Consider the following 11426-nt stretch of genomic DNA (forward strand, 5'->3'; position numbering starts at 1 on the left):
TTATTGGATTTCATTCATGAGATTGGATGCGGCAGAGACCTGATTTATTTAGATTTGATACAGTTTGGGATTGGATGTGGTAGGATTCATGTAACTCAGTTCTTAATGAGTGAGTTGGATATGTTCATACTCGGCTCATTAAGTTAATAAGCGAGTTTAAGTGAGTTGATAATAAACGAGTTGTTAATTAACTTTTAGCGAGCGAGTTGTGAGTGATTCACTAGAATGGGCAATTTAGGGGGGTTGGCGTGGTGACTTTTTTATTAGCCTTTAAAAATCTTTCCTATTTATGGACTAAAGCCTTTTAAATTCTGGGCTCAGGCTTTAACGATCGTTCATTCGAAGCCTGCTACCGCAACCGCAACCGCAACCGACTGTTTATATTATATTATATTATATTATTACATTAAAAGGCCATTCACGTACTGTGACACGTGATCCCTAATTTTTATTCGCTTTCTTCTTCGTTGCGCTTCTTTCAACACAAACCCTAGTATTTCATTTAGTCGAAGAGACGAAAATAACAGAAGCCACGAAACCCTAATTCTAAGACTATGGGAAAGAGGAAGGATCGCCGGGCCATGGGGGCTAGTCGGAGATTTAAGCTCGATCTCTTCGCCGATCCCTCTGGTGAGTAAACTATTCTCTTTCTTTTTTTTATGAAAAATCTACGGTTTGTGTCGGACTGGGACGGTACTGTTAGTTGTACCAGGTAGTCATGATCAAATAGAGACGGGTTTCTCCGCTGAAACACTGGATTAATTATACTTCCGAACTTGAAGTTTTATAGTTATTCACTTATTCTTGTTATTTGTATTAAAAACATTGATAATTCAAATTATCGAGTCAAGAAAAACCTCCAAGAGAAATCAAATAACAGAAGGACACCAATTGAAAATCTCCTTCTGGGGTGGGTATCAAGCCTCAGCAAGACATGAAGAAAAGAGTTAGAACAGTAACATCCTTGGTTAGAACAGTAACATCCTTGGTTGTACCACACCCCTCGCAACTCCCTCAATCCTATACCAGTCTATAATAGAGGCGTGTATACCTGCCTGAACCCTAAACCCTAAACCCTAAACCCTAAACATCTTTGGCTATCATATGGCCCCTAACACAGCCAACAAAGGAGACATGAACAAATTCAACATAGACCAATTTGTTACCGCATTGGAAAATGTCAAATGACCCATGCTCATGCCACTATCAAAATCTCTCTGCCTCTGTGTGCATCTTCTACACCTGTGAAACTTCTTTATACCCTGGAATATTAACTCTGACTTAAGCTTTGTGGTTACCAATAATTTTAATTTCACTTCTGCTTCCACCTCGGCTAGGCGATTGCTTGTTCAGTACCAGTCTTTCCTATTTATTTGTTAATATAAATGTTTTTGCTTGCATAACTAAGGGTGTAAAGGGTTGAAATCTGTTTGAGGCTATGTCAAATGTTTAACTGGTTTATGATTGCCAAATGATGGTTACTTTATGTGCATTTAATTAAATTTGATCTGAGTTTTGTAACTGATGCTGAATAGTACCTTTATGTTTTTAGAAGATTTGTCCTTACAAGAGGGAGCTAGAGACAATTTAAACCATGGCGGAGAAACAGGGGTTCCAGATTCACCTACTTCAGGTTGGTTTCACCAATTTCCCTTCAAAAAGGACTATTTAGAGGAGGGAACGTACTATTTGGTCGAAAAAAGGAATACATAATAAAGTCAAGGTTACGTTATATCCAGCAAGTATTTGGTTTCTCTGAGACTTGCAGGGTTGCTCACTGACAAGGAGAGTTCTGACTGGATTCTCACTTCCCAGCCGAACTGGAGGTGATGGTTGATTCATCGGTTCGTATGTCTCTATCTTTTTATATGGTTTGTACCCCCTGACCTGATCTATTTACAAACTGTCAGGTTACCTAATGATTTACAGTATATACTTTTGTCTATATTTATATGTTTCTTATAACATGCTTTGTGTTGTTTATCTATTGAATGTTTGAAAATTCATAAATTTAGGGCCTTGTAAGAATGTTAAATATGTTGTGTTTCAGGTGAGAAGGAGAACCCATTGTCACTTCTCAGCCAGTACACTGATGAGGACTCAGATGAGGATGAGATGGAGAGACCTAGTGATAGGACCATGGCGGGTTCTGTTCCAAATGGTCAGGTAATTGTGGCATTTTTTTTCTTTCAAATTTTCTGCTGCTATTTACATTGCTCTATGAGGAGATTAGTTAAGGTGCATTCATTTTTATTATTGTTTTATTTATTGTCAGATCACAGAAAATACGGTCGAAACTGACAAAGCAGGAAACAGTCTTCAAGAGATAGCTCCTGCTACTATTAAAGATCTTAAACATGGTGATGACCAAATTGAAAATGTTTCCAAAGAAGTTGAAGCAACTGTAACCGAGCAACTAGCAACTGAAAATCAGATTACTCAAAGCTCCTCATGTGAGCCAGTCATGCAAACAATTAGTGATGCTGGTGGTGATTGGAAGATGGTGATGCATGCAGAGACAAATCAGTGCTATTACTGGAACACACTCACCGGAGAGACTTCTTGGGAAGTACCGGCTGGCCTGGTACTTACTGTACCTAATGATGTAGCTGCTAGTGATAATGCCACTTGTACTGAAGCTGGTAGAGGAGTATCTGAACTGGTGGAACCGGGTTCTTTGCCACTTGAGTGCCAAATGTCTGGTTTTGAAGATACTGGTTTGCCGGCTAAAAGCTATCCTGTGGCCACAGAAGAGGATAAGGGAGTGAATGGTGGTACAACATTTTCTGAGGATTTTGACCCAGATAAACTTGTGAAATACGGGGAGGATTTGTTGGAGAGGTTGAAGCTTTTAGATGGGTAAGCCCTTGTTCTTTTGGTTAGATGCTTTTGACTTTAGTGACCTTCGATTCGGGCTCGTACCTGTACCCACCAAAGGGAACTATATCCACTCATGTGTCCTATTGATTCATTTTTTTTCTCTTTGTTCTCTTTTGCTTGAGTGAGAGCATCTCCATCAATGCAATTGATTAGCAATTGCAAGATAGTTGTCAAATTGAAAGTAGCCACTAATTGCAAAATAAATGCATTCACGAAAGAGTAGTAATTGCAAAATTTTACTTTTTAAAGTATAGTAACTACCAATTTTCTCATATGAAAGCTTTCAAATTTTGGAAGGGTTCAATATTTTTGAAAATAGAAATGAAACTGCCAACAAGGACTTTGCAATTGCATTTGCAAGCCATTGGAGATGCTCCGAGGAGTTCAGTTGATTTTGGTCATTGAAATATGATCAAATAATCTGAAAAGGTTTACTTACCAGCTCAAAATACAATCTTGGACACCATAACTTGAGGTACAATACCCGTAAGGCGGCTTATATATTATGAGACCGAGTATTCTTTGCTCTAGTACTTTGAAGCTCTTTGTTTTTTATCTTACATTGCTTCCTTCTTGCTGCAGGTCATCTACCCAAATCGACAAGATTAAAGAGGAGATTGAAATTAGAACATCAGACTGTAAGGAGCTTAAACCATATGGAATGTCCCTGTTCCCTTTCTGGCTTCACACTCAGTCAAAGCTGAGTTGTCTAGAGACTAACATCAAGAATGCAGAAGTTTCTCTATCCAAATCTTCCCCTGACAGCACAGAAGAAGAAGTTGAAAAAGAAACATATGCCACATTATCTAGTTTTGGAACTTCTAACCAGAAGCCAGAAAATGGAGAGGAAAGAGAAAACGAAGAAATGGAAATGGAAATAGGACATGGAGAGAATGGAAAAGAAAACGAAGAACAGGAAGTGGGAAAAGAACAAGATGATAATGGAAAAGAAAAAGTAGAGAAGGAAATGGAAAGAGAACAAGAGAAGGAAAAAGAAAAAGAAGAGGTTAGAGAAGAGGAGACTATACTCCCAATAGAGGATGTAGAAATGGAGATTGATGAAGAAAATATTGTGACAGATGTCACAAACACAAAGAATGAACTGCCTTTAACTTCTCTAGAAGAGGGTGAAGTACCACCTCCGCCCTTACCACTACCTGATGATTGGGCCCCACCGCCACCACCTCCAGAAGATGAACCAGTACCACCGCCTCCTGAAGATGAAGTGGTACCGCCTCCACCTCCAGAAGAACCATCTGTTTCTTATTCTGTTGCAGAGGCGATACCTCCTTACCAGAATTATATGGCTGTACCTTCATATGACTATAGTGCTGCTAACGGTTATACGCAGCCCCACTATTATCAGGCGTACTACACTGCATCAGCACAGCTATCAGCACCAGTCTCGGGAGCAGTTGCTCAGGCAGTAACTGCTAATGGTATGGTGGAACCGGCAGTGTATAATTATGCTGTCCCAGCAGGACAAAGGGCTGCAGAAATTCCTAACAAGCCTGAGTGCAGCTTATCTGTGTATCCTCCTGGATCATATGTGGGTACCGCAAATGAAATCTTAGTTTCTTCTGCTAGCCAAGCTGTTGGAAGTGTCCATGTATCAGGAAATTCATTAGTTTCCAGATCTTCAGATGCTGCATCATCAGCTGTTGTATCATCCATTGGTGCTTCTTCAGCTGCAGCAACATCTGCTGCTGCATCTTTAGTGGCCATACCATCAGGTGCAGCAACGTCATCTGCTGTACCACCAGCAGTTTCTAAAGATCAACCTAAAGGTATTCTTTATTCCTATAGTTGAGGCTCGTATATAGATTTACCAGTGGAATTTACATGTCAGGCAGGGTGCTCTATAAAATACATGTTATGATATAACCCCAAAAGAGAAAATAACAACGTCAAGAAAGACATTAATTGTGGAGGGTTGACTATTATTGTGCGAGGTGGGTATGGTAGCAGTTTCTGCGATTATTCTCTTGAGCGACCTTATTCATTGGGCCTCAATTAAGTCTCAGTGAACTCGGTTGACTCCTGATTTCGTGTTACATTTTCATCATACACATTAAGTCTTAATTGGACCCAAGATATAGTAGGTTTACCCTCAATTGTGCATTTAATTTAGAACTTCCGTCATCAATTTGTGTTAAAAATATGGGTACTACGGGTGACATGATGTTTATTGTTACAGTTGCTCCATATGTTCTAATCCAAACTCCTGTCTTCAATTTGCAGAGAGAATTATAATGCCTTTTATGGTTGTATCTTCGTCAAATTGAACTGCTTTACATGTTATTTTTTTCTTGAAGCAGTTGTGAAAAGCAAGAAGCGTTCAATTGCGGTTGCATCAACATTAAGGTCAAATAAGAAAGTTGCAAGCCTAGTGAACAAGGTACTCCTGAGGCTCTTTCTTTTTCTAGATTTCTCTTTTGTTTGCAGAAGTTTGCATATTTTCCTTTTTGCAACAAGTTCACATTAGAGTTCAACTCTGTATTTGGGCTTGTGGTTATAATGAGATTATAGGGGGCATTTATGTAAAAGGATTAAATAACCTTTTTTTTTTTTTTGCTTTTCTGGGTTTATATAGTGGAATGCGGCAAAAGAGGAACTTCACGGAGATGATGATGATGAGCCTGAAAGTGCTTATGAGGCATTAGAAAGGAAGCGTCAGAAGGCAATAGAGGTACTTTTCACTGTTTACTATGTATATATTAGTCACTTTGGCTACAGTATTATTAATTTAAATATCTGAATTTTCAGTCCTGGCGATTGCATCAATTAACCAGCGGAGAAGCTCAAGACAATGCCAATTTTGTTCCTCTCGGAGGTGACTGGTACACCCCGCCCCCCCCCCCCCCCCCCCCCCCCCCCCCCCCCCCAAAAAAAAAAAAAATTGTATTAAACATAATACTACCTGCACAGTAAAACTCATCTTTTTAAAGATTAAAGCCTATAATAAATAGTATTTAACATTTAATCACTCAAGGATGCATCATGCTAATTAATTTAGTGATGATTGTAACAGGAGAGAAAGAGTGAAAAGGAAAAGAGCTAATAAGGAGACCAAAATGAAGGATCTAACTGAGACCTCACCAGATGCAACAACTGCTGCTACAACTGTTATTGAAAATGAGAAACTAAAAGGACAAGAACAGCTTGACCTTGGCCAACTCTCCATTGGTCTTCCTTCTGGTTGGCAGGTCTGCTTGCTTCTGCATTTTGTAGATTGTCATTAGTGTTTACTACAAGAGTTACTGATGCAATTTTGTTTTTTTTTTAAAAGAGCAAATTACACATGAGGTCCTGAAAAGTTTTGCTTGTTACTTCATCAGTTGTGGAATGAAGGATAATTCAAGAGTGGATTACATTTTTATGTTAATGGACAGCCTACCGAAATGTCTCCTACATTGCCATAGACCAGGATTTTTATTAATTGAAAATGGACTATACAGACCAAAATGGTACAAATCAAGATGCTCTGGGACCACAAGGATACATGATCTAAAAAGGAACATGTGTGATATGTTAATATGTTGACAAATGCCAGAGCTATTGAAGTCAAATATAGTTTGAGACTTCTAGTTTTGATCTCTTAAAACAAAGGAAAAACAATTATGTCAAGCAAAGTTTTCAGTTTACAGATGGTTGTAATATCAAACATGTTTTATCTTTTGTACTATTTGTTTTTGTTTTGATTGCAGGCATACTGGGATGAATCATCAAAGCAGGTGTATTATGGAAATGCTTCAACTTCTGAGACATCCTGGGTCAGACCTATTTAATAGGGGAGAACTGTTTTCAGATAGTGTTTCTTGTATACATTTTGAACTGTATGGCGCTTTAGAAGAGGGTAGAGGGTTGATTGGGGATCAGAGAGACCGGACTTGCCAAACATAGTTGCTTCAGAATTTACAGCAATATACAATTTTGCCCATTTTGTACCCCATCCAGATTGGCTTGTAAGATTTCACCTGTCCCAATCCCTCTTCCTCCCCTAGCCTCCGTGGAGCATAGCTTTAGAGTATATATAGATTCCATTGTGCCTTGTTTAACTGTTATATATAAAAAAAAAAATCTTCACCAAAAATCCCTTTTTATATATACTTTGTTGGGGCCGCCTCTACTACAGACTTGGAGCCTACGTCAGCAGAGTTCCTAAGATTGCCAGCACTATTGGAAAGGTTGTCCTAGGTTCCGCTTTAGGGAGCGTTTTTAGCTTTGAATTCAACGATCTATTTGGGCATGACGACAATAATTAATAGATTGTCGTGCTAGCTACTACGCAATCAGTCACGTATATCTGAATTAAGTAATAGTATGTTTTATAAAATATGGACCTGTTGACCTCTTATGCTTCATGCTATTCTGTATTGTTTTTAAAGTTTAAATAACCGATTCTGTATTGTTCTTAAAGTTTATATAGTCGATTTGAATCGCTCAAAATGATATCTGCAATAAAATATGGTATACCAAATTTTATGTTTTTATGGAAATTTTTACTATTTTATTAGATCGATACAAATTGTTGTTTTTTTTAGCCCATAATATTATGAAAAACAAGTTTGTATCTATGTAATGAAGTGTACTAGTTTTATTTTTTAAAATATAAATTTGGTCTTCAAGTACATTTTGTAATAGAGATGAGCAATTCAGATTGACTACTTAATTAGATTAACTATTTAATTAAGATTTGAAATTAAAATTAAGAGCGTAAAGTGCAAGAGAGCATATGCTTTACAAAGCACCTTACCCCATCATCTATACAAAAGACTGATTGTATATATGTTTAAGATATTGAGTCACCAATTTATAATTATATGCCTTCTCTTTCATTTTATTTTTTATTAATTACATGCTGCCTGCTTTGTGTTGGATGGGAGTGCTACCTAGTATACATGATCACAAAAACATATGTATGTGTGTTCCTAATTTGTGGGTTATTTTGTCACATCAATTAAATATATATCCTTATTTTTATCATATATAAGTTTGTTTGTTTTCGTTCCTGGTACGACGATGGATATAAGCATTGAAAACTACCATGTTTAATAAAATCACACAAATTAGGCTGTGATTTCTAATGTGATAATAGAAACTACCATATGCTGTGATTTAACTACCAGAACATATGATAATATAAGCTCAAACTACCATATGATTTTATTAAACTACCACGTGACTGATTTCCGGGTAGTTTTCATTTTGATTCACATTAGAAACTACCATATGGTCCAACATATATTGGAATATATTGGAAGCTACTCGGTATTATTTCAAAATGAATCACATTAGAAATTGTAGACCCAAATAAAACTATCATATGTTCTGTTACATGTTAATGCTGGGTTTTCTGCAGTCCAAAGGATCACAGATACAATGTTCTTCATCATTGCTATAATTTTTTTGTTTTGGATATGTCAACTACTTAGTCAACGAAGGCATCTAATAAATAGTAACCCGTCAAAATTGGGATAACACCCAAGTTACAGAATTTATTATCACTAATCACAGGAATGAGAGAACATAAAAACAAGGAAAAACATCAACACTATTTTCCTGCCTTAGGTTGTATTAGCTCCACAACACCTGTAACAAAAGAGGCCACAACAAATAAACAAATACTAAATGTAAACAGAAGCAATGTGATTTAAATAATGTTGTGATCTAAGAGAATCAATGGTCATCAATAACCTTCATCTTATATTAGCCAAAATACGAAAGCAAAATGAAATCCTATTTTGTATTTTGCATAAAGTACACCAAATATTTCACCAAACGCAGCAGAACACGCATGAAATTAATAAAATTTTAAGAAAAAAATATTGGTCTTTTGACTAGTTCTATTTCAAAGGCATATGTCAGTATTTAACAGAAAATAATAATAATAATGTTGAGTGAATGTTCAGAGTTATGATACCTTTTATATCTCTTTCCGGATCGACAAGGACACGGAGCATTCCTACTAATTTGGCCAGTTTTTGCCAGGTTTTCCCGACCAACCTCCAAAGGGGTGGTCCCCACCAGCTTTTGCACCTACAACATATCGGCAACTTGTTCTGAACTCAAACACAAACACACAAGTAGGGCTAGAGCCAGGAATTCAGATAGGGTGGGCAATTTTTTTTGTTATTTTAAACAACAAGCATATTTTTGTAATTTTTTCTGCAAAAAAGTATATGTGACAGAATCATATTATTTTATTTTATTTTATTGGGCCAGGAGGTAGTAAGTGCCACCCTCTGGGCCCATATGGCTCTGTCCCTGCACAAGAGACTGAAGTGTAACATCTTAATATTGACTTGACTGTTTCTGTCACCCCACAGGTTATCTTAAGGTTAAGGTTTTGGCAAACCAATTTAACTTGCATCAAGTTTACTGCTATAGTTCCAAACAGTTTGTATGGTATTGTATTTGTTTATGGGTTTTTTGGGTCAAGTGTTGGTTTTAAGCATCCGTTAAGCAAACTGCAACAAAAGAGCAGAGTAGAAAATGGATGTAAATAAAATAAAGCAAAACCAGACCCATCCATGTGTGCATAAGACTTTTACAGGCGTAATTTGTTAACTGAGGAGCAAGGACCGATTAAACTTTGGCTAATTCAGTTTAACCAAATAAATCAATCAATAAGATAGTATGAATTAGCAAAACAATTTGTTCTGGTTTGGTTTATTTGGTATTCACATGTCAAAACCAAAGAGGAAACCAAATGCTACAAGCTACACCTTTTACTAACCAAAGAGAACAACTTATCAAAAGCAGGCAAACCGTTGTTAACAAAATTAATTTGTTTCATGTCATAAACTAAAATAACCAAAACCAGTTATCATTGCGTGCGAGTGCACACACAAATTCTCTTATTAGATCAAAGAAAAAGTACCTCACTAAAGGATTTGGGGAGAGGTTTGCCCTCTTCCTTGAGCTTGTCTATCTTTCTCTGGGCTTCTTTGGCCCAAGAGTACTTCGCTAGTATATGCTCGACGTCTGCAATTGTACAATTGCAATGCTTCACCGCATCACTCTTGTGACTATTTGTCAGATTCTGAAATTATGTATTGTAACATAAAAAACATAGATTGAACAGGACTTGGCTTTGCTTGCCAGTTAAAATTCATTAATGATTATTTTGTTGAATAAGCACCAATTACAAAGTATTTGTCACATTTATTACAGATGCTTATCTCTTGTAACAGTGAAGTAAAAAAATAATCTGTATTAGTTATGTTCAAATTTTGGCTTCAATCCTCTAGCAACCATTAAGCCAAATACGTTGGCAAACTTGCCATGAGCAATTTTCATGCCACAGAAATAAATACTAAACAAGCAAAAAGTAAAATATACTCCTGATTTACATAACTAGAATTTAGGTGAATAAAAGATGAGTACCTCTCCAGTGGCGTCAATGGAGCCGAGATAACGCAAGATTGCAGAGTGCTTCTCAAATGCATTGGAAATGGTGGCCTCACTGCACCGCCCCATCACAAAATTCTTAAATGTCCCCAATTTTCTTGCCTTATCCATTTGCTCTGCAAAATCTGCCACATAACAATATCACGAGCGAATTTATTTGCCATGCAAGTATAGATACCCTTAATTTCAACATTCTTTCATACTCTCAATTAAAAGGTAAATTAGGCAAACTAAGTATGCTACTAACTTCCTAGTATGAGTAAACCAATCCTAAAGGTTCATGTCTATCCACCATCCATTAAGGTCATTATTGCCGAATAAGGGGTATAAATGCAAATGCTCGAAACTTGTGTGGAGTCAATCTGCAGAAAAGTTCAAGCAAAAATCAATTTTGTTCAAATCAATGGGGTAATACATATAAGAGAGAAGGAATCGGGTTGAGGATCTGCTCCTTTGCCAGTGACGGCGCTCTTTATCTTGTCGAACCATCCCATGCTCTCCAGTCGCGGACTGGAGGCTATTGAACGGGAGATGATTCCATAGTCGTAAGAACAGGAGCTCCGATTTGCAACTAGGGTTTGCAAGAATCGACGAGCAGCCATCGCCATTGCTGTTTGCAAGAGATAACCTCTTCCACTTCCAACTTTCTTTTCTTTAACTATCGCGCTTGCAACTGGGCACAAATGCCAGAATGAACACTGAGAAAATGGGCTTATTGAGGGAGCTCAATATAGCGGGCCACTGTTAAATATGACGGGCCGTTGACCCAAAAGTGGGTTTGACCGGATCCCGTTTCGGAAACGGCCCATCGGGCCCAGTTAAATTGTGTTTTTGTTGTGCCATTGGCCCGGGAATTAAATTAGAGTTTTTCTTTGTAAAAATGGCAAAACATATTGGATATTATTTGATTCGTATTTAATAATGAAGTAAATTAGAGTTCTAATATTAAATTAATTTCTTTAAAATCTCTATCCTACATAAATTAAAATATTTATAAAATAGTTTAATTTATTAAACCTCTGAGACTGGTTGTTAGTAAAAAAAAATTGTAATGCATTTTTCTCCCTGCTAATCTTAAAAATTTACCAAACAATAACATTTAATTTAAGATAATTAGTTTAAACCTCTTTAAT

General features: G+C 37.0%; 2 protein-coding genes across 7 annotated transcripts; one reads left to right on the forward strand and one right to left on the reverse strand.

Moving 5' to 3' along the window:
• The first annotated feature begins 418 nt into the window (after positions 1-418).
• On the forward strand, positions 419-7001 carry LOC144560396 (WW domain-containing protein). 5 transcript variants are annotated; one of them, XM_078309584.1, is made up of 10 exons: positions 419-630; positions 1553-1633; positions 2051-2166; positions 2276-2859; positions 3463-4667; positions 5196-5278; positions 5474-5569; positions 5647-5720; positions 5912-6086; positions 6588-7001. In XM_078309584.1, exons 1-10 carry the CDS (start codon positions 555-557, stop codon positions 6666-6668), a joined length of 2571 nt encoding a protein of 856 aa, XP_078165710.1. In that variant the 5' UTR covers positions 419-554; the 3' UTR covers positions 6669-7001. The 5 variants fall into 5 exon arrangements, with proteins under 5 accessions (XP_078165710.1, XP_078165711.1, XP_078165712.1 ...); XM_078309585.1 differs by having other exon boundaries at positions 5199-5278; XM_078309586.1 differs by having other exon boundaries at positions 432-630; positions 1556-1633.
• Positions 7002-8329: 1328 nt separating this feature from the next.
• LOC144560448 (SEC-C motif protein) lies at positions 8330-10977 on the reverse strand. Of its 2 annotated transcripts, none has more exons than XM_078309649.1 (5): positions 10709-10977; positions 10270-10418; positions 9764-9925; positions 8804-8919; positions 8330-8472 (listed from the first exon to the last, which is right to left on the reverse strand). In XM_078309649.1, the coding sequence occupies exons 1-5, from the start codon at positions 10899-10901 to the stop codon at positions 8448-8450; spliced, it is 645 nt and encodes a 214-aa protein (XP_078165775.1). In that variant the 5' UTR covers positions 10902-10977; the 3' UTR covers positions 8330-8447. The 2 variants fall into 2 exon arrangements, with proteins under 2 accessions (XP_078165775.1, XP_078165774.1); XM_078309648.1 differs by having other exon boundaries at positions 8804-8942; positions 10709-10975.
• Positions 10978-11426: the final 449 nt, after the last annotated feature.

This window comes from Carex rostrata, chromosome 10 (assembly GCF_964058835.1).
Source record: "Carex rostrata chromosome 10, lpCarRost1.2, whole genome shotgun sequence".
In the NCBI taxonomy this organism is placed as follows: domain Eukaryota; kingdom Viridiplantae; phylum Streptophyta; class Magnoliopsida; order Poales; family Cyperaceae; genus Carex; species Carex rostrata.

Excerpts from the sequence above, each read along its gene's own strand:
- LOC144560396 (XM_078309584.1), top strand. The coding sequence starts at position 555 with ATGGGAAAGAGGAAGGATCGCCGGGCCATGGGGGCTAGTCGGAGATTT. Across the intron at positions 1,634-2,050 it reads TCCAGATTCACCTACTTCAG|GTGAGAAGGAGAACCCATTG; the intron begins GTTGGTTTCACC and ends GTTGTGTTTCAG. Across the intron at positions 5,721-5,911 it reads GTTCCTCTCGGAGGTGACTG|GAGAGAAAGAGTGAAAAGGA; the intron begins GTACACCCCGCC and ends TGATTGTAACAG.
- LOC144560448 (XM_078309648.1), bottom strand. The coding sequence starts at position 10,901 with ATGGCGATGGCTGCTCGTCGATTCTTGCAAACCCTAGTTGCAAATCGG. Across the intron at positions 10,419-10,708 it reads CGATTCCTTCTCTCTTATAT|ATTTTGCAGAGCAAATGGAT; the intron begins GTATTACCCCAT and ends GTTATGTGGCAG. Across the intron at positions 8,473-8,803 it reads TCCGGAAAGAGATATAAAAG|GTGTTGTGGAGCTAATACAA; the intron begins GTATCATAACTC and ends CTTTTGTTACAG.